The 21,018-nt window shown below is 39.7% G+C and overlaps 1 protein-coding gene across 4 annotated transcripts in view; it reads right to left on the bottom strand.

Moving 5' to 3' along the window:
• The window catches only part of THOC2 (THO complex subunit 2), a 48,979-nt gene extending 34,482 nt beyond the window's left edge, over positions 1–14,497 (bottom strand). For 2 of the 4 annotated variants that reach the window (XR_008433361.1, XR_008433360.1), the window contains exons 1-9: positions 14,358–14,497; positions 8,483–8,538; positions 7,204–7,295; positions 6,240–6,291; positions 4,107–4,177; positions 3,300–3,421; positions 2,406–2,539; positions 1,140–1,306; positions 355–447 (exon numbers count right to left, since the gene is read on the bottom strand). Coding sequence is in view for 2 of the 4 variants with exons in the window: in XM_053955428.1 (XP_053811403.1) it covers positions 355–447; positions 1,140–1,306; positions 2,406–2,539; positions 3,300–3,421; positions 4,107–4,177; positions 6,240–6,291; positions 7,204–7,295; positions 8,483–8,538; positions 14,358–14,419 (849 nt within the window). In the remaining 2 variants the exon portion in view is untranslated. The remainder of the gene's footprint in view (positions 1–354; positions 448–1,139; positions 1,307–2,405; positions 2,540–3,299; positions 3,422–4,106; positions 4,178–6,239; positions 6,292–7,203; positions 7,296–8,482; positions 8,539–14,357) is intronic. The other 2 variants (XM_053955428.1, XM_053955429.1) reach the window with 1 other exon arrangement.
• Positions 14,498–21,018: the final 6,521 nt, after the last annotated feature.

Raw genomic sequence — 21,018 nt, 5'->3', positions numbered from 1 at the left:
TGATTGTCCTACCACTTTTCTCAAAAATCTTGTAACACAAAACTCGATGGGTCTAACTCTTAAGGAAGGCTACTTAGGCATTTACCTCCAACTTCCTACTCTTCCAAAAGGTGAACAATCTGGAGAATGTTACACAGATAACTCAAAGTTTATCAACATTCATACTTCAATGTGTGCTTATTTGAATATGTGGCATTAAGAAAGCACTGAAAAGAGTAACTAAATATCATACACCTACAGGTATTACACGGAATATCATGAACTTGAAAATTTAGAAATAGGATAAAGTATCTGATTTTCTTTTTTTAAAATGTCCTCAGCTTTGGCATCTAGTAGAGTAGTACTGTCACTTACATGAACATAAAGATCTTCCAAATCTATGAGATTATGTTGCAAAAGGACAGCAGCAACTCTGTATAAGGAGGAAGGGGTCTCACCACTTGGATCCTAAAATGGAAAATATCAAAATTTAAGAAAAAAGTAATCAGACCACAGCAGAAGATTATAAAACAGGAACCACTCAATTTCTGTTCATGAAACATATTAACCCACAGTTCTCCTTGTTACCATGTTATTTTAACAGCTATAACTTCCAAGTCACTAGACTTTACTGCAATACACATTCAGTTTTTTGAGAAACAATAGCTTTAGCTTCACACTCTATGGTTCTTTTATGCAATTCCTAATTACATATTTTTAAAAAACCCCTTGAGTATATTATCAAATATCAACCATGACTCCCCTGCAAACATGCTCCTCACTCCTGGGTATAAGTCCTGTTTATAATGTACAGTCTCTTTGTTCATGCCAGTCCTTACATAACTCTACAAGTTCAAGTGGAAGGTATCAAGATTGTTTTCAGCTCTTTTAAGAGAACATTAAGCATGCTCCTGTAAAATATGGTAAAAGACTCCCACTCAAATAATGAAATGATTGCTTTTAATACCAGAATTTTACAACTTAAAAACTAATTTCTATGTGTAAAAAAAACCAACAAAAAAACCCCAAACCAAACAAACAAACAAAAAAACAAAAAAAAAAAACCAAACAAAACAAACAACTGCAGAAAATCTGTTATTACTGACTGCAGTTCAACCACCAACTACAAAACCCAAACATTAAGAATAGAAATACATTACCTGATAAAATTTGAATTTGAATCCAAGGATATGGCATAGAGTTTGAGGCTCACACATGTACATGTAAGACTCTATCAGTGGTACAAAGAAATCATCATACTCAGGCCTGCACTCATAGACTTCTAGGATGATATCCAAAACTCTGTTAGGATCAAGATTGAAACATCCTAGAGGAGAAGGACAGAGCAGAAAAGCTTAATTTTCACCTTCACTCTGTTTCTAAAACACAAGTGGATTAACTTCTAAAATTAATTCTTTTCAGTTAAACTTGAAGCTGATTTATCAGCACCAAAATAATCTGGATCATGTATAAATACAGCACCGATCATTTTGATTTGTTGAATATTGAACTACACAAAAATACTAAACAGGACTTCCAACCCAGATTACAACAAAAGCAGAAATTAACAACTTAAAGGGAACATTTAATAGTTAAAAACCTGACCTCATCAACGTCACAGAGCCAGCAAAAGGCATGGGCTGCTGCTTCTTCTCTTGTGTTGCCACACATTCATTCAGTCACAGAAATCAGCCAGCTAGTAATTATTTTACACCCCAAAAACTGTTCTGGTTTGAGCTAGACCCTGATCCTTCTGCTGGTACTGCCCTGTTAATTCAGCATTATTGCCAGCACAAGAGAGAACAGTTTCTTTATTTGAAGGGGAACAAGCACTTTTTTTATAAAATGGCAGCATAGCCTTTTGCCCATTACTGCACTGGCACCATATGAGACAGGCATTGGTGCAAACATCAATATATTGTAAAGAATTCTTTATTCAAAAGGGAAGTGTAAAACAAGGGTAATTACAGGTATTTCCTGTTTTCAACATTCTCCACTTTGACTGTGAGATTCTCATCATGACTTAACTCAGAAATATGGAAAAAATCACTAAAAGAACTAGATAAAGGAAGAACATTTACTACTTCTCATTTCTCTTCACAAGGAATCACTCATTCAGTATCGTCAAGAATAAAAGAATGTTCATGCATTGAACTGATACATTCAATAGCAAAAAGCATTACTTTGTTATGCTGCAATCTGCCTGATAAGCACATCTTCAAAAGATGTTAAAATCACAGCATGCATATCTAAGGCTACAACATAAATTCAGTATTTAAGTATACCTACACAACATTCCCAAAATTAATTTTTTCACAGAAACGGGAACTTCAAAATACCATAATTCTATCCAAGATGATCTACTTTCTAAAGTCATAAGATCATACAGTAAAACCAATACCCATATTTTTCAATAAGTTCCTTACCTATTAAAGATTTGATATTTTCAAGGATTAAATCACTAGTGATATTTCCAGATAAGTCTTGACCCAATTCTGCAATGAGCTTTGCATAACCTTCATTCTCCTCTCTTAGCAAATTAAACTTCTGTTGCTTATAACTGCAAATAAAGAGAAATTAAATACCATTGCGTAACATTCATCTAGTGAAGCTTACTTATTCTCTCATCAATTTGTTATACAAAATGCTAATTTTGAACACATTTTTAAGAACTTGTTAGTAACCTGAGCTGTTGCAAAAACTATTAAATGCAGTATATGAATACCTGTAAGGGAGCACGCACTCTCCAAACAAATCCAGCTCTTATTTCAAATGCAGACAATTAAAAAGATTAGACTTACATTTAACAGGAAAGCTTGTTCTACACACTACTTTGGAGAACTGCTTTGTGGCAGTCCATGCTTAAGGACCTATTCATGTTTCATGCAATGTTCTTTGACACTGAAACACTGTATGCAGAGACAGAAACCAAACATACACCAAAAAACCATAACCTGTGTTGCCCAAACTAAAATAAATGTGTTTGCCTAGTTATGAAAACAATCTATTCTTAACTTATGCAAGAGCAATAATTAATTTAGCTATACTTTGTAAATTCCCATATCACAAATAAATATTAACTGATCTGTGTATATGGAATCCCTGTAGCAAAAACCATAGCTAACATGAGAAAGATTTTATACTTCTCAAGATTTTGAAAACTAAGGGCTAATAAAATTCTTTTGTCAATGGCAACTAAAAGTGCAACAAAACATATTTCCCAAAGAAAACTGAGTACTTGGTAGAAAACACTGTTAGCAGACTAATCATCATTGCCCGTCCCCACCCGTTCCCCAAACACCCCTTGCCCCAAAACTTACAATAGTTTTGTCTTTATTTTAACAGATTTTTGATTGAACTGTTGAGACTGCTTGATGAGTCCCAATGACTCCAGTGTCTCTGGATCTAAACGCTCCTTTAGGACAGTGTCAGATACAAGATACTAAAAAACACCAAAAACACACACCAAATGTATCAATTACAAAAACCTAGAAACCACACAATTATTACTTTATGCTACATGTGCATTGTGACTACAACAGAAAAAAGTTTGCATTTTGCTTCAAACACAGCAGCAGACAAAACTGACACACTATTAACTGAAACTGGAATTTTACAGTGGTAGATTTTATATACAAGAGCACTCTGAAGAAACAAGCCCTAGAGTCTAATTAGTGGTTACCAAGCATACATTATATAGCATCCAGAGACATTACTACCAAGAACTGCATATTTACAAAACATATTCTTTATTTTTAAAAAATTCTTATTTTCATATGCTGAACTTTCCTACAAATCAAGCTTATTCCATGCCTTTAGGAATGCTACTTCTGAACACAAGAGGTTTAGAAGTGCAACTCAAGGCATACTTCAGAAGGAAAATTTCTGGTAAACTTGCAGGTGGAAAAATTTAAGCTCTCTCAAAACTCTTTAAAGAGCTCAAGAGGGAGCTGTACTATATTCTTCTATCACAACACTTTGGAGAGAATTTTTAAATTATTTGGGCATTTGGAAAACACTCTTACAGTCTTTTCTGGAGAAAAATAAAATCAAGCTTCATCATTCTTAATTTCCTCGTCGAATTCTGACGTGCAATTTTACCAAAAGACTTCCCAAGTGTAACTTACCAAACAGGCCAATACCAGCTGTGTAAAATGATCCCTCTTATTTTTTTCTTCTAAACAACTTGTTTCAATATCTACAAAAGACGATGGTGGGGGGGAGAGAAAGCAATTTTTACTTGTGAAATTTTGAGAGTTTCTTCTTTTAGTAACTATTCTGATAAATACTAATGATAACACAAGGCAAAGGAACTTACTGATAACATGGCAGTTTCTTGCCACTTCCCACCTACTCATCCCTCATGGGGTTCACATAATATTTGGTGACAATTCTCATACATCCACAAGTCTCATGAAAAGTTAAAACAGAAACCAGAGGAATGCTGCAATAATTTTTCTTGCCATTCTCTTTGTTGCAATAACATTTATGGCAAGCATTGAAGATCAATAATAAGCACAAAACCAGAAATACAAACCACTGAAGAGAACTGCATGATCCTGGCCTTAAGGTAATATTGTAATCTTTTTCCCTGCAGCCTCAGAGAACTACCATTTACTTGTGTCTGCAGCCTTTTAGCAGCTATCGTGCTGTATTACCATTAATTTCTTTTGTATTGTCAACTACTGAAAGCAATTTGCTCCTATGGGAAGACAGGCCATGGAACACTGGCCAGGGAAGCAAACCTTCTAAAGCAGTTTTAAAAAAGCACATCATTACAGGAAGTGAGGAACTGCACAAGGAGTAGAAAACTCCATAAAAGAATGCAAGACAGACATTACAATAAACAAACTAACAAAACCCACCACACATACTCACAGAGAAAACATCAGCAACAAATATGTCAGAAAGAAGACCCTAAAGAGACTGAAAACCAGTGATGTAGCAGGGTAGAAGTGGAGGCAACAGACCAGCCAGATCAGCCTGGACCTTAGCAGCCAAGACCCTCAGCCAAAGAACAAGCTGCAGTAAAAAGTTTTCCCAGTGTGTGTGGATGAGTGGGCAAATCAAAATTCTCACATATTGAAACACATATAATTGGGAAGAAAAAATCTTGATGGTACTGATTAGAGTAAAAAAGGGGTTAGAGGAAACAAGCGAGAAATAGTCCAATGTCCTTTCTCTCAAAGTTTGAAACCCAGCTCCTTAGCCATACAATTCTCTGATACTAGTGAAAACATGGCATTTGGCTACCCACGAATTTAAAGGAAAGCGGGAAAAGAAAAAGAGAAAAAGGCAGACAGATACACTAGTTTCAGTTGTTTAAGTAGTTCAAGAAGCAGCTACTTCAAGTCTTCTAATGCAGATTAAAAAAGGACATCAGTGTAATACTGCATTGTGAAAACTAGTTATTACAAAATGATGATATAAGTACACAGAATGAAACAGTTTGAATAAAACAAAGTCAAAATTTATCATCCAGATGTATAAAACCAAGGCTGCACATGCAAACTTAATGAGGTGCCTCTCTTCACAGGCAAGCACAGCACAGAAACGTCTCACTCCTTCAATACACAGAACACACAGGATCTGTGATGAGCAGATCAGTAAAAGAATTTTCTGAATTTTGTTGAAAAACTCAGACATGGAGCAAGACAGAAACTGCAGGCAGTTACAGTTGGAAAACATGAGAGCAACAGCTTTGGATCAATATTACAACATAAAAATCCAGAAGTTACCACCAGAATAAGACATGCACACCCCTTTAAAGCCTGCTCAGCTGGCAGATAGTGACTCAGTGTCATTCACCCTTAGATTTCTAGACAATTAGCTCCATTTCACTAACACTGACTGTAGAGACAAAAATATTTATAGAACACATTCTAAGGAGAAAGGATCTACCTACCAGTAAGTCAACTTTTATTAAAAATATTTAAGAATGATAACATCAGTAAGTCACTGATGCCATTAGCTAACATCCAACATTCTTACAAGCTAGCTCCTTTAACTATTCTTGGCAGATCAACTTCCACTGCCTTTAATAGGCAAACTTCTGGAAACTATAACAGAACAAAGCAGAATGAAGAGACATTAACAAGTGAAGCACAGATACACTGAGGAAGAATCAACACATGCTTTGTAAAGAGAAATAATGCTTTACGAATTTAATGAAATTTCCTGAAGAAGTCAACAAGCAGATACACAAAACATGGATTTCTCCAAATCTGTTGCAATGCTGAAAGGAAGGAAACCCAACTTACCTAATATGCAGAATACATCAGCTAGGATAGAAGGCATGTCTTCTCGGAATTCCTAAGAAACAAGATCCCATTTTATGAACACAGAAATTCCAATATGCAAACTTAGAAAATGTTTGCATTTATATAAAATAATGCTTCATCATAAAGTTCTGATTAATTAGTAATGCATGTTATATATATTATTAATAGTTCATATTAATAATGAAGAGGTTTAATTACTGACTAATATCTAATGTAAGTGCTGTACTAATTATTGATATGTAGTGAAACCCCATAACCTTGAAATCTAATTTAAGTGTATTTTGTGACAAGGGACAAACCCCCCCGGTTAGTCCCTCCACCTCTTTAGTTCAAGGCTCTTTATCCCTTGTGTGAGGAGTAGGAGCCCAGAAAGTGACCTGCAGTTTCTCAGGCACCACACAGATTATGATTTCCTACAGCAACCAAAGATCCAACATTTCACATGCCACCCCAACAGCCAGGTTCCCTACAGCCTTGCCTTCTCTCAACATCAATGCTTAAGTTCAAAAAACCTAAAAAGGTTACGCTAGATTATTGCAACACATTTGTCCTTAATGTTCCATGCACATCAAAACAGCAATTTACCAAAAAGAAGAAAGAATTTCTAAAAGATTTAAACCCAGTGGCATTACAGATGTGCTGCATGAGCAAGGGACATTTATTTCTAGCATTTATTAACAACTTCAGTCTTCATGTACCTTTAAAAAGGGACTTAACTTTTAATTTATGCTGAAACATCTATTCCTCACCATGAAAAGTAGAGGGAAAAAATGAAACCCTGCCAGTCTACATATATATCAAGTGTACACAACTGGAGAATTTTACAAGAATTTGCTTTTAGACACGTCAAAGAAAAATATCTTAAATATTTTCCTGCTTGGATGTTATCTGGGTTTTTATAAGAAAGATTTCACGTATGCAATTGTTACAAATATATACTTACTATGACATCACCAAGAACATTAGAAGCTTGATCATGCTTTAAGTTTCCTCTGACAACGTGGTAAGCAAGCTCATACAAAGCCTGCTGAATATCTGTTGAAACACAAGAGATGACTAAGGAACATATTAGCTAATCCTTTGTCTGTTAAGGCAATGTTTACAGTAATGCTGCAGACTTCAGACAACAGACAAGTAAAGGGGATATGCTTCCCTTACCAATAAAGGAGATTACTTTGTTATTGCTAATAGATTAAAATTGATCATCAAAAGCTAAGATTTCACACAGGCATAAAGTGAGCAATGATCCACTTTCTCTGGAGAGTCCATGGAATAACAGTAAAATGGGAAGAAAAATTACCATCCTGCATACAGTAACCTGAGTCTTGATAGTTGGCTTAACAAAGACACCTTTACCTTCTAATTCCCATCAATATCATATTATACATATATAGAAAACATGACAGTACTTTCCTAGTCGTGTCTCATCACAGATACGCTCTTAAAAACTATTTCTCTAGAAGAAAGTAAAATGTAATTGTAGAAAAGATGCTTGATAAGGATTATTTTTCATTTTTTAAGGAAAGTCTCCTGTAACTCAAGAATGCAACCTTAAAAATGCTTGTAATAAGCTGAAGCACTAAACAGAGGTATTCCACTTGAGAAAAACCTTGCATTGTAAACATGGTGGTTGTAAAATCTGTAGGGTTCTTAAATAATACACAAAAATGTTGTAGTTTTACTGTATGAAAAATAACAAAACCCCATGCTTTCACCTTGCACTTTTACCACGTGGTTTGCTCAATAAACTATATTTAATAACAAGTTATACAGATCTTAATGCCTTAAATAATGTAGTCAGTAATGTGGTGACTACAAACCACTGTGGGTGAATTAAAACAATTTATTTTTTACACAGATAGGATAATTTCACACTTTCACACCTTAGGGTTCATATATTTAACTTTTAAAATAAAAGCTAGTTTTATGTTGAGTTTGCAAAATGGAATTCCATTTTCTACAGCACAGATCAAACACTGGATGATGCTGCCATGACCCACTACAAAAAAAAAAAAAAAAATCCCTGGATGTCTGAATGCAATCCTTGCAGTGAATGTTTGTATTTGTAGTATTCACCTTTAGCACACACTAATGGTCACCATACATGAACATTCCAAGCACATACATGCAAAGGTATCATCTTTATACATGAAAGGTATATCAACTGTTTCCAGGCTTGTTTTCAATTTAACTAAAACCAACAAACAAACCACACAACTTACCTCTGAAACCCACATCATGATTTTTGTTTTCACTGAGAGCACGACACAGCTGCACACTAAAATAAAACAAATTTTTAAAAAAATCATTAGATATTAGCATACAAATGTTTTGGGGTTCTTTTTTCATTGATGCTCTGGCTAAAAGAGCTTTAGATTTGGCCAGTTTAAATGGATGATGACATTTTAATTTCTCCAAAGAAAACCCTAATTCAGAGAACTTACAGCAAAGAAACACAAGATTCCCAGTAGATCTCATACACATATAAATATTCTTCCTAAAATTATACTTCCTTGAGAAAAGTAAGAACATGAGGCAATGTGGGAGCATGGAAGTCCTACTGTCATTATCCAATGAGGAAATGCTTCTCATAGAATTACTGTAACTATGGTTGTTTTCAAACTCCTGCTTGTAAAAAACTTTTAACATTAAATTATGTGCATGATTTCCTCATGCAATATTTCACCAAGAGTAAGACAGAATTTTACTTTGTTCCAGTCCCTAAAAAAATCCACTCTAGGAAGCAAAAATCTGTCATGTTGCATTGTCTCTGGCTGCTCCCAGGGCTCCCTCAACCAAACAGCCATATGCAAGAAGCACTCCAAGTACTGTGCAGACTGTTACATGAGCTCAATTAATAGTTCTCTGTGTTAGAAAATAAATGCTCAAAGAGCAGGCTTCTTCACTACACTGACAGCTTCGAAATGGACATGTTTCCAAGATGTAAGGATCTTCCCTCTTCTCTACCACTACTGTCACCCCAGCAAGAGGTTTCAAAAGCAGTTTCATATTTAAAAGTGACAGTATTTAAGAAAGTAGTGATTTATCTTTATCATAACAGACACCAGGGAATATTTTAAGAACTTTTGTCACATTTGCACATTTTCAACCAAAAGTTCACATATTTTTCAAGTATCTTTCACATGCAGGAACCGAGGAGGGTACCAGAGCTGTGTCTCAGTCCTACATAAGATGGCAAGACTACAGTTTGCTGTGGGAGCCATTTTAAGCTGTCTCAAGTAAGGCAGATATGTGCAATTTTTACTGAGACTTATCATGAAAAATAACAGTAAAAAATAGTTCTGTAGCAATCCATTACTCATTCTATTTGCATCCTATATAGATTACCACTCCTCTAGCAGGACTAAACAGCTGTTCCAGCATCAAAGAATTATAATTAACAAATATAAGGTATACACACCCTTCAGACAACTAGAAACTAGGGAGTTTCACACATAACAATCAGCAGAAACATAGAACTTCAGCAAAAAGCAAAGGTATGGCTAAGATGTCCTAAACACTACTGAAGAGAATGCAATATATTTGGAAATAACCAGAATAGAGAGAGCAAAACAGGGAAATAGGTATTTTATTTTTCATTAATGGTAAGTAAATATTTTCTTTAAAGAACAGATTTTTCCCCCAGCTGTCCCCAAAGAGTGTATCAATTTAATAAAAATTAATTTTATTAAATTTTAATTACTACTTCATAAAGAAGGTACCCTATAAGCACACATTTCTGAATTCTGCATACAAATAACAGTAAATTGAAACATCAGATGCCAAAAAAAAAAAATTTTCTGAGGTAGACACTTCGGCCCCTATGTCCTAAGATGGTATCGTCAACCAGGTTACAAGAGCAACAACCCTGTCAGCTTGGACTGATGAGTTCTCTTAAGTACATCCTAATACAAAATCAGAGTTTCAACCCCTTCCCATTCCCTTTCCAGCAGTATCAAAATAGTATTAACAACACCACATTACTCTAAGACACGTATGCACTTCATCAATATAGTAAAAAACTCTAAGATGATCTGCAAAACAACATGCTTATTATTTGCAATTAGAACCCCCTGAATTATTAAATTGGAGAAAAAAAGGAAGGCAAAAGTATTTCTTTTTATGATTCTATTATTTTCTAGAGGCATTCTCTCAAAAAGCAAGACCACCTTTCCTGTAGGTGCTGCCAGGCAGTACAGCTGCACTGAGTTAATGGCTTGTTGCTGCAGAAATGGGACACATTGACAAACACTTCCTCCCTTCTCAGCAGCAGTTTTAGTCTTCCCATCAGTTACACCAGTGCAAACCTGGCAGAAAACTGGTCAAAACCCAAGTCTTCAGCTACTTCTGCAAGTTGAAGCACTTAACAGGAGGCCACAGAGACACCCTGGTGACTGAAGACAAGGCAGAAGCCCTCCTTGCCAGTAACAACAAGCTGAGTGATTAGTTCATCCAGTTTCAGCTGAGTGCATGAAATTAAAATCAAACAGTTGCACCTTCACAAGACACAATCTGGTAAGTGTTCATTTGACTTATTACTCTGACCTGGTAGCTCATTGCTGCAAGCTTAGGATGGAGAACTTCCCCTGCTCTACTAAAACCTGCATCTCTTCATCTGAAAGTAAAACTGTCAAAAATACTTTTAAAAAACCACACAATCATTTTTGAAAACCACAGTTTCAAAATTAAATTTATTTTGGACTATGATGGGATAGATTTGCTTAGAACACAAATTCTGAAGCAGTGTGAACAAGTCTGCATGGCAGAGGCAGCACCGGAACTGAGACCTCCCCACTCGTACACCACGTCCCATAACCTCCATTTCACTCCCACACAGGGATTAAAGCAGTAATTATCACCAAGTGCATGTGCCTGCAAGCATTTAAGTATATGCATAACTCAACTGATGCAGGTAGTTCTTTAGTTGAGGTAAAGTACAATCAATTGCATTTTGCAGTCAGGATGGCACAACTACACCAAACTCTTTTGCTGCTTCTCAGCCCTCCACTAGCATGAGCAATGTCACAGTGTGGAGTTAAAGTAACGAACAAGCTGCAAGTGCCTGAAAGATGGAGTCTCAAAATTTCACATTCACAGAATGTAAGCTTCTTCAGCTTATCTTGAGGCTTAACACACTGCATGAACTGCCAGGCAGGTACTTTATTAAAGCTCTCCATCCATGCTAAAGCCTCCTTGATGTGTTGAATCTCTCACAAAACAAGGTAAGGTACCAGTTACTATGTGTGTTATAAATGTCCATGTGGGCTGCAGTCATAGACCAGCATCTTGTTGTGGGAACAATTTTCCTACAAAGACAGCACACACAAGTAGGTCTACAAGGAGTCCACACTGAGCAGCATAAGTAGTCACCCTTAGACTCCAACTTCATTTGCACACCAGTATCTGGCAGTAGCAAATAAATGAACATAATTTAGTAAAGTGTACTTAGAGACAGATCTGAACAAAAAAGTGACATGTAAGATAACCACAGCCTGACCAATGTAGTATTGTCAGGTACATACACTTGAAACTACCACATTTATGTATTTTTATTAGATACTATTACAATCAGTAGTTTCATTAATTCAATCCAAAGCCTGTACAGTTTTGACCAATGTCTCTGAACAATGTCTTGGAAGCGAATGGTCACTGCTGCATTACTAATTAACATTATGACACTTAAGACATAGAAAATACTTACCTTCTGATTTCCAAATAGCACTGTTAAATCATGACAAGGTGATCACATAATCAAAAATATCACACCATTAAAAAAAATACCAAAAACTCACAAAACCACAAACCCCCGCAAAACAAAAAGTATAGAATAATTATCTTAGGCATCCATTATTAATCCTAGTAGATTAACAGTAGATTAATAAATCCTAGTAGAAGTTGAAATGTCAAATTAAAACAAACCATTTTCTTCTCTCAATATTGTTTCATAATCCCCCAAAACATGGAAATGTGTTCTCATTTAGGTAACTACTAACTGCCAAAATACTATCTTAACTGATCTAGCCAGATCCTGTAAGCCATTTCATGCTCCAGCAAGTAAATATTTTTCCATAAGAACGAATCTTTTCTAGTAATTATGAAGGGTTTTTATTCCCCTAAAATGCCTACCAAAAACCTAAATTTTTGTAATTCTTCTATTTGCTAGTAATGTCAGTTTTGCCATTCTGCAGCATCCTTCCCCTCCCCACTTTTCTAACATCATTTTAATGATTTGTCCTCACTTTCAACCACAAAGACCAAGAGTAAACTTACACCTAGACATAATTTTTATTCTTGGGCATACTGGTATTAGACAAATAATTCAATAAAAATAAGTAGTGTTATTGCATTTATTCCCTTTTTACTTTAATGCTTAAAAACATTTCATGTGTTTCATTCTGAAATGATAGCATCCTAACTCTGTATTCCTCTAGTTAATCAGGAGATAGGAAGTTTTGGAAAAAGAAACAAAAAGTTACACACTGAAGACTCTCCTAATAAAGCTGTCTTCCTAAAAAGTTCTCTAAATATTGTCTACAGGCATATACTTTAGATTCTAGAAAATAAGTTCATGCATATTTCTCAAATTTATAAAGCTACCACTGCAAAACCTGACAACTGTTATCCAGACACAATTACATTTCTTTTAAAACATATGGCCTCATCTTCAAACTGCTCTTTAAGTCACGCCTGGAACATAATTTAAGCAGTCTTCCAAATGAAGTGCAGGTACCACAAATACAGGAATCTAGCTAATCATTTTGTTTTATTGGTCCCACAGCAGATGAACACTCTCTTCCCATCCTGTTTAAGAAGTACTGCTCTGAGGGGAGAGAAGACTCCTAGAAGGTTTTATCATGGTCAAAAGCCATGTAGGTTGCCTCTTACAAAGCTCAGAAAGCTGAGAACCCAGGGAGAAGAGTGCAGCTGCCATTACGTGATCAGCTATGAAATGTCTGTTCTCCTGCAAACTCCACACAGCCTCTCAACACGTTCAGCTTGTGTATTAACACAAATAATGGTTCCAGCATAATTCAAACCAAAAATTACATGGCTATAAAGGGGGCCCCCTTCACTACAAAATGGTGGCTCTGGAAAGAACAGTGTTTTATGCAGGGATTCTCTACATTCTCTAATCTCCAGCCCACTGCCATTTCCCCTCATGCACAAAGAAGCTTCAATGCCAAAGCTGCACAACCTTTCAGAAAACCCAAACAAAAGAAAATAATAAAATGAGTGATTATCAAGAAGCGTTTCTCTAAGTGATCCCTGCAACATTCATACTTAAAACTGCAAAAATTTAAATTTTGTTGTTACTTACAACAGAAAAAAAAAAGCACATGGAAGAATTAAAATAAGAGCACATAAAAACATATAGCTAGTGAAGAGAACACCCCAGTTTAAACTAACAGAGAAACATGAAATGGCCAAACTGGTGAAGCACCCCTTGACGAGCTGTACTCCTGAAACACAACATTTAGTGAACCTGCCACATTAAGATGGCTTAAAACAGACACAGGCCCAGAGTGGAAGGCTCCTGGCACACCTGGATTACTTTGAGAGGTTGCAACCGGACCCCTCCGTGCACAAACGGTACTTTGTAGAATAGAACAAGCGTGAATACCCGATCACATTCTGCCTGGATCAAAGAATACAGGGCCAGTCCCATCGGAATCGGTAAAAAAGTGGGAACGGGGGCTGAGGCCTCTGCCAGAAAGGTCAGTACTGGAGAGCCGGCGACACAAGAACGCTTCAGGGTCCGTATTACCACGGGGGGCGGCTAAAGATGAGCCCGACCCCCGACAAATCTGGTCCAGAGGCTGGAAGGGGGCGCTCGGGGCGCCGGGAAAGCTGGGCCCAGCTACGGCGGCCGAGCGTCGGCGGAGCGCGGCAGCACCCGGCCGAACCGGACGGGAGGGCGGCCCAGGCCCTCCTCCCGACCACGGCTTCGACCCCACGCCCAGCAGCAAGGACGCAGCCTCGACCGACGTCCTCTCCGCCGCCCCCCAGCCTCCCCGGGCCGGCGAGGCCCGGCCGCCCGCGCCCCGCTTTCGCAGGCCGCGGCGCCCACCCCTCCCCACGGCGAGGCCCCGCACTCACAACTCGCTCTTGCCGCCTTTCTCCCAGTTCTTTATCCACTCGGCCGGGAGCAGCGCCGCCATCTTCCCCGTGCAGCGCCGAGGGCCCGGATGGAGCAGCGGCGGCGCCGGGTCAGAGGGGACGGACGGGCCGCGAGAAACCGCGGGACGCGGCCGCGCCGAGCGGGGAGGCGGCGGGGCGGACTGCGCCTGCGCGCGGGGGCCGCGGGGCGGTGCCACCACCGAGCGTGTGCGTTAGAACCGCGGGGCGGGGCGGGGCGCGGCGCCTTGCGCGCGTGCGCTGAAGGCCCGGGGGCGTAGGGCGCTGTGTGCGCGCGCTGGAGCCGCGTGGTGATGTGTGTGCGCGTGCGTTAGAGCCGCGTGGTGGTGTGTATGTGCGCGTGTGTGCGTGTGTGTGTGTGCGCGTGCGTTAGAGCCGCGTGTGTGTGTGTGTGTATGTGTGTGTATGTGTGTGTGTGTGTGTGCGCGTGCGTTAGAGCCGCGCGTGTGTGTGTGTGTGTGTGTGTGTGTGTGTGTATGTGTGTGTGCGTGCGTGCGTTAGAGCCGCGCGTGTGTGTGTGTGTGTGTGTGTGTGTGTGTATGTGTGTGTGCGTGCGTTAGAGCCGCGTGTGTGTGTGTATGTGTGTGTGTGTGTGCGTGCGTTAGAGCCGCGTGTGTGTGTGTGTGTGTGTATGTGTGTGTATGTGTGTGTGTGTGTGCGTGCGTTCGTTAGAGCCGCGTGGGGGGGTGGGGGTGTGTGTGTGTGCGTGCGTTAGAGCCGCGTGGGGATGTGAGTGTGTGTGTGTGTGTGCGCGCGTGCGCGTGTGTTAGAGCCGCGTGGTGGTGTCTGTGGGTGTGTGTGCACGTGTGCGCGTTAGAGCCGCGTGGGGATGTGAGTGTGCGCATGCGCGTTAAAGCCGCGTGGTGGTGTGTGCGTGCGTGGATTAGAGCAGTGTGGTGTGAGAGCAGTGTGGTGTGAGAGCAGTGTGGTGTGTGTGTGCACACGTTAGAGCAGTGTGGTGTGTGTGTGTGTGCATGGATTGGAGCAGTGGTGGTGTGAGAGCAGTGTGGTGGTGTGTGTGTGGATTAGAGCAGTGTGGTGTGAGAGCAGTGTGGTGTGAGAGCAGTGTGGTGTGTGTGCGTGGATTAGAGCAGTGTGGTGTGAGAGCAGTGTGGTGTGAGAGCAGTGTGGTGTGTGTGTGCACACGTTAGAGCAGTGTGGTGTGTGTGTGTGTGCATGGATTGGAGCAGTGGTGGTGTGAGAGCAGTGTGGTGTGTGTGTGTGGATTGGAGCAGTGTGGTGTGTGTGTGTGGATTGGAGCAGTGTGGTGGTGTGTGTGCGTGGATTGGAGCAGTGTGGTGTGTGTGTGGATTGGAGCAGTGTGGTGTGTGTGTGTGGATTGGAGCAGTGTGGTGTGTGTGTGTGTGTGTGGATTAGAGCAGTGTGGTGTGTGTGTGTGTGTGTGTGGATTAGAGCAGTGTGGTGTGTGTGCGTGGATTGGAGCAGTGTGGTGTGTGCGTGGATTGGAGCAGTGTGGTGTGTGTATGTGGATTGGAGCAGTGTGGTGTGTGTGTGTGTGTGTGGATTAGAGCAGTGTGGTGTGTGTGTGTGTGTGTGTGTGGATTAGAGCAGTGTGGTGTGTGTGTGGATTGGAGCAGTGTGGTGTGTGTGTGGATTGGAGCAGTGTGGTGTGTGTGTGGATTGGAGCAGTGTGGTGTGTGTGTGTGGATTGGAGCAGTGTGGTGTGTGTGCGTGGATTGGAGCAGTGTGGTGTGTGTGCGTGGATTGGAGCAGTGTGGTGTGTGTGTGTGTGTGTGGATTAGAGCAGTGTGGTGTGTGTGCATGGATTAGAGCAGTGTGGTGTGTGCGTGGATTGGAGCAGTGTGGTGTGTGTGTGTGTGGATTAGAGCAGTGTGGTGTGTGTGTGGATTGGAGCAGTGTGGTGTGTGTGCATGGATTAGAGCAGTGTGGTGTGTGTGTGTGTGTGTGTGTGGATTAGAGCAGTATGGTGTGTGTGCATGGATTAGAGCAGTGTGGTGTGTGTGTGTGGATTGGAGCAGTGTGGTGTGTGTGTGGATTGGAGCAGTGTGGTGTGTGTGTGGATTGGAGCAGTGTGGTGTGTGTGTACGTGGATTAGAGCAGTGTGGTGTGTGTGTGGATTGGAGCAGTATGGTGTGTGTGTGCGTGGATTGGAGCAGTGTGGTGTGTGTGTGGATTAGAGCAGTGTGGTGTGTGTGTGTGTGTGTGTGTGGATTAGAGCAGTGTGGTGTGTGTGTGTGTGGATTGGAGCAGTGTGGTGTGTGTGTGTGGATTAGAGCAGTGTGGTGTGTGTGTGTGTGGATTGGAGCAGTGTGGTGTGTGTGTGGATTGGAGCAGTGTGGTGTGTGCGTGGATTGGAGCAGTGTGGTGTGTGTGTACGTGGATTGGAGCAGTGTGGTGTGTGTGTGTGGATTGGAGCAGTGTGGTGTGTGTGTGTGTGGATTGGAGCAGTGTGGTGTGTGTGTACGTGGATTGGAGCAGTGTGGTGGTGTGTGTTCACGCGTTAGAGCCGCGGTGTGCGCGCCAGGGGCGGGGTGCCCCGCGTGTGGCGTGTGCGTGAGTGCAGCGGGGTGTGGGTGCACACGTGCGTTGCAGGGCGCGGTGTCCCGCGCGTGTGCGTGGGGCGCCGCCGGCCCCGAGTGCGGCAGAGGAGCGGGATGTCTGCTCGGAGAAATGGCGAGAACAATAAATCGTTTGAATAAATAAGCGGTTAAAAAAGGATTTGTATAAAACTGTGACATGTCTAAATGCTCGTTCCGATACAAACACTTAGGACAAACAGTTGTATGGATGTTGTATTCCACGTGTCACCCCTAATGCGTGTGCCTATTTTATTACGTCGCTTGTCTCCGTTAATTTTCCGCAAGTTGCTCTATGTTCCCTTCAGTTGCTAATTTGGATATTAGGGTTAAAATACTCCATTTGGTTGGGTAGCACATGTTTTTAGTCTTTCCAGACATTTCTCTTTCCTCTCAAGTCACCTACGTTCTCAGTCTCGTACACACTTCCTCCTCTACACTAGTGTAAATTGTTTCACAAATACGATGAAACTTCAGCAAACGGGGAAATTGAAATAAAATCTAAAGGTGAGGCCTCAGTGCCCCTGTGGCGGTATCGGTACCAGCGCTGCTGTGTTTGCTGCCTTCTGCTCTGTTCTCCGCTCTGAACTGAAATGTGCAGCTTGCACGTTATATATATATATATATATATATTGGTGTAACAGATTTCCACTTGCAAAATAGCTCTGATCAGAAAGTCTAGCATTTCAGCAAGTCTACATAACTCTGCCTGAGATTGGGAATAGTGTTTCAATTACCATTCTCAGCCAGTTCCTGCAAGCTGTATATTGTGCAGAGTGCTGCTTATGAACAATGCCTACTACAAGGGGATCCCTTACAGCCCCTAAACTCTGCACTAACACAAGGAGTAAAGGAGGCAGATTCTCTGCTTCTCATATTTTAAATTAGATACAGACCACATTCCAGGCATACCATATGCAGTGTGATAGAAATACTTTATTTCTGATAGATTATTTTAAAAATAAAAATTCAATAAATATATTGGAAATATATGTGTGGATGATAAGAGGCACAGAATTGCAGGCCTAAGGTATAACATGAGAAGGTGTTATAAGCAAATGCAAGAAGTCTATTTAGAAGATCAGCCTAAGAATCACATAGACAGAAAACAAGAATCTAGCAAAATGTATTAGGTGCAAGGATGTATGTAGGAATAGCTATGTAAGGTCTGAATGTAAAATGTGAGATTTTGCCTTCATGATGAGGAGGAAGAGACAGAAATGGAGAAATGCAGTAGAATAAAGCCATCAAGTCATTGCAGGACCAACAGTTGGGTTAAACTTGGGTTAAATCCCAAGTTTACTTAAGGAATTTAAACCACTTCTTTATTGAAGTATATTAATAACAGACTGGGATAGGCTGAAAATAAAATAGTCCATGCAATGCAGAAATACACATGACAGAACCAGTTTTAAAATCTACTCTGAGAAGAGTCTGATTCCACAGTATTTCTATGGTACTATAAAAAACATTTAGTGGTAGGATTTATATAAAATATATTCTCCTTAATTAACATGCATTATATATATGACATATAAGCTGTAAAACATAGACATTGCATTTTGTATTGCATAAAGTAATGTAGGCAAAGCAAAATATTTTTAAAATAAGTATGTATCAATTCCTTCTCAGAATAATATATTTTTGACACAGAGTAGTCTGTTCCAGACTATAAAGTCATATCCAGTTTTGACTTATCCTTGCTTTTGTGAGATAGAGAAATGTCTTTCTCAGTACCACCTGATGTTAGCTGAATTGTGAGGAATTCCTAGGTTAAAAAATAAGACTTATATTTCAGTTCTATAAAACAGCCTTTATAGTTTATTCTTCATCTTTTCATGAGGCTTTTGTGTGCTAGAAAAAGCATTTTGGGCATCCTAAGATTCGTATAAATAAGTCAGAGAACCTTGTTAAAAGCCAGGACAATTTTGTGTTTCTTTCTGTTATTTCAACAGGTTGACATTTACCTTTCTGAATAATGGAATAAAATAAAATTTTGAAAAGAAGGAAGAATGATGCCTGCAAAGGCAGGATATGTCACAGCACAGTCTTAAGTCACCTACTGTGCTTCCTGCCTGAATAAAGAAGTACTCTGAAGGCTTTGTCCCAGCTACATTAAAGGAAATGCCTGTGTCACCACTATGGTAACAGCTGGATAGCAGCAGGAAGTTGTTTAACTGAACAGTAAATACGAGGTTTTCAAGGGTGTAGTACATTATCCAGCAAATACGTAGCTAGAAAAATATCAGTGGTAATTGGATCTTACAAAAATGTATTTATTCTTGGTTTTCTAAATAAATACTACAGACATCCATTGGGAGAGCTGGAAGTGTACAAAAGCAAAAGAAATAAAACATCCAACAGGTCTTTTCCTCTGTATTAACCAGTTCCATGGAATTCATGTGACAAGGCACAACTTTATTATCTGCTCTGAGGGTTAAACAATTGAGTGCTTTACTTTTTCTGCACTTAAGAAATGACTTTTGGGAATATTTTTTTTTATTAATTTGCTTTAGTATCATGCCCACGTAAGAATTAATCTTAATCATTCTAAATTCCCTTTTTTTTTTTTAACAGTAATTGTTTCATGATTGCTCCTGTTCTTTTTCTGTAGACATTTTCTAAATTCTCACACAAAAAATAAAGGTACAGAGAAGGCATGATTTCACATTATTCAGATGATTTCCATTTGGTAAGAGCTGTTTAGGCAAGTAAGAATCCTAAACATTAGCTAATATTGGCTGTTTCCATTCATCTGGACAACTGAAATGAGAAACATTCTTAGGCAGTGATTGTCAAATACATCTTGCAACTTTTTGTTTTTTTCATAGCTAAACTCAGTGTCATTGCATCATCCTGAGCTATAAAATGTCCCAGATTTAATGAAGATCAGTGAATGTGGAGGATCACACCATTATGGAGAGCTTTGCTTGTTTTCAGCTCACAGAAATCAGCATTGTTTCACTCAGAGTTGTTTGCTTTTCTTACCACTTGGCAACACAGGCAAGAGCCAACTGTAGATTTAGGTTCCATTTCCAAACCCAACTGGCCTGGATAGCTTCTGGTCAGGGCTTAACTTGTTGGTTCTGTGTATGTTCATGAAACCTGCTGGTGAATAATGAAAGGCAGAAAGACTAATTAAACTCTTCTGCATAATGCCTGTGAAGAGGGGGCTTTGTTAGAAATGGTGCTGGAAGCAATGCCTGGAGTAATGTGATTGGAGCAGCATTTGGTAGGCAGCAGATCAGTTATTTGCTTGACAGTATGTTTCACTTATTCAATGTGTATTTCTCTCCCATCAGAGCATATAGCTCTAAAGAATCCTGTTTGGTTTTTTCTGATTATCATTGACAAGGAAAGACAAAAAGACCCCGCACAAAATCTCTGTTTCAGCAGTAGCTTTGAACAACGGAGAAACTGACAAAAACAGGGAAAAGGATAATTGTTTCTTTAACCCCACAGTATCACCAAATGGCAAAATGTTAGTGCAGAAGTAGAGGTGTGTAAGACGCTTGCTGCTGGGATTGATTTGAAGAATGAAGACAAGCTGATCTAACGGACCTTACTCCCAGCCTGTACTGGAACCATTGCATTGAAAATTCCTGCTTGCCTGCTCTGAAGAATGATGGCACGATAAAAAAATAATAAATTAATTAAGCAACATTTTGTCTTCCATTGCCTTCCTTGAAAATGCCACATCAAGGTCAATTACTGGAGTCTCAAGATAAGAGTATGTAAAGTGTGAAAATACAAAAAAAAAAAAATCTATGGATTTTGCATATTTTGCAAGCTGAGCTGTGACAATATCACTGGCAGTGTAATTTGGAGTCTTGTAGTGCTTTCTAAGTCCACTAATGCAGAAAGGCAGAGTACAACTTGTAAAGCAGATATTCCTGGGCTCACAGCTCATCATTCAGTCATTGATCTAAAAGCTGGATATTCTTCAGCATGGCTCTTTATCATTACACCTCTTGAATTACACATATCCCACAGAAAATGGGATGACTTATTGCGCTCTGGTAACAAAATCACTTTTGGAACTTTAGCCTGTAATGAGCCTGTGG

Source organism: Vidua chalybeata, chromosome 14 (assembly GCF_026979565.1).
Source record: "Vidua chalybeata isolate OUT-0048 chromosome 14, bVidCha1 merged haplotype, whole genome shotgun sequence".
Lineage (NCBI taxonomy): Eukaryota > Metazoa > Chordata > Aves > Passeriformes > Viduidae > Vidua > Vidua chalybeata.
This window is presented reverse-complemented; position numbering and strand designations above follow the sequence as displayed.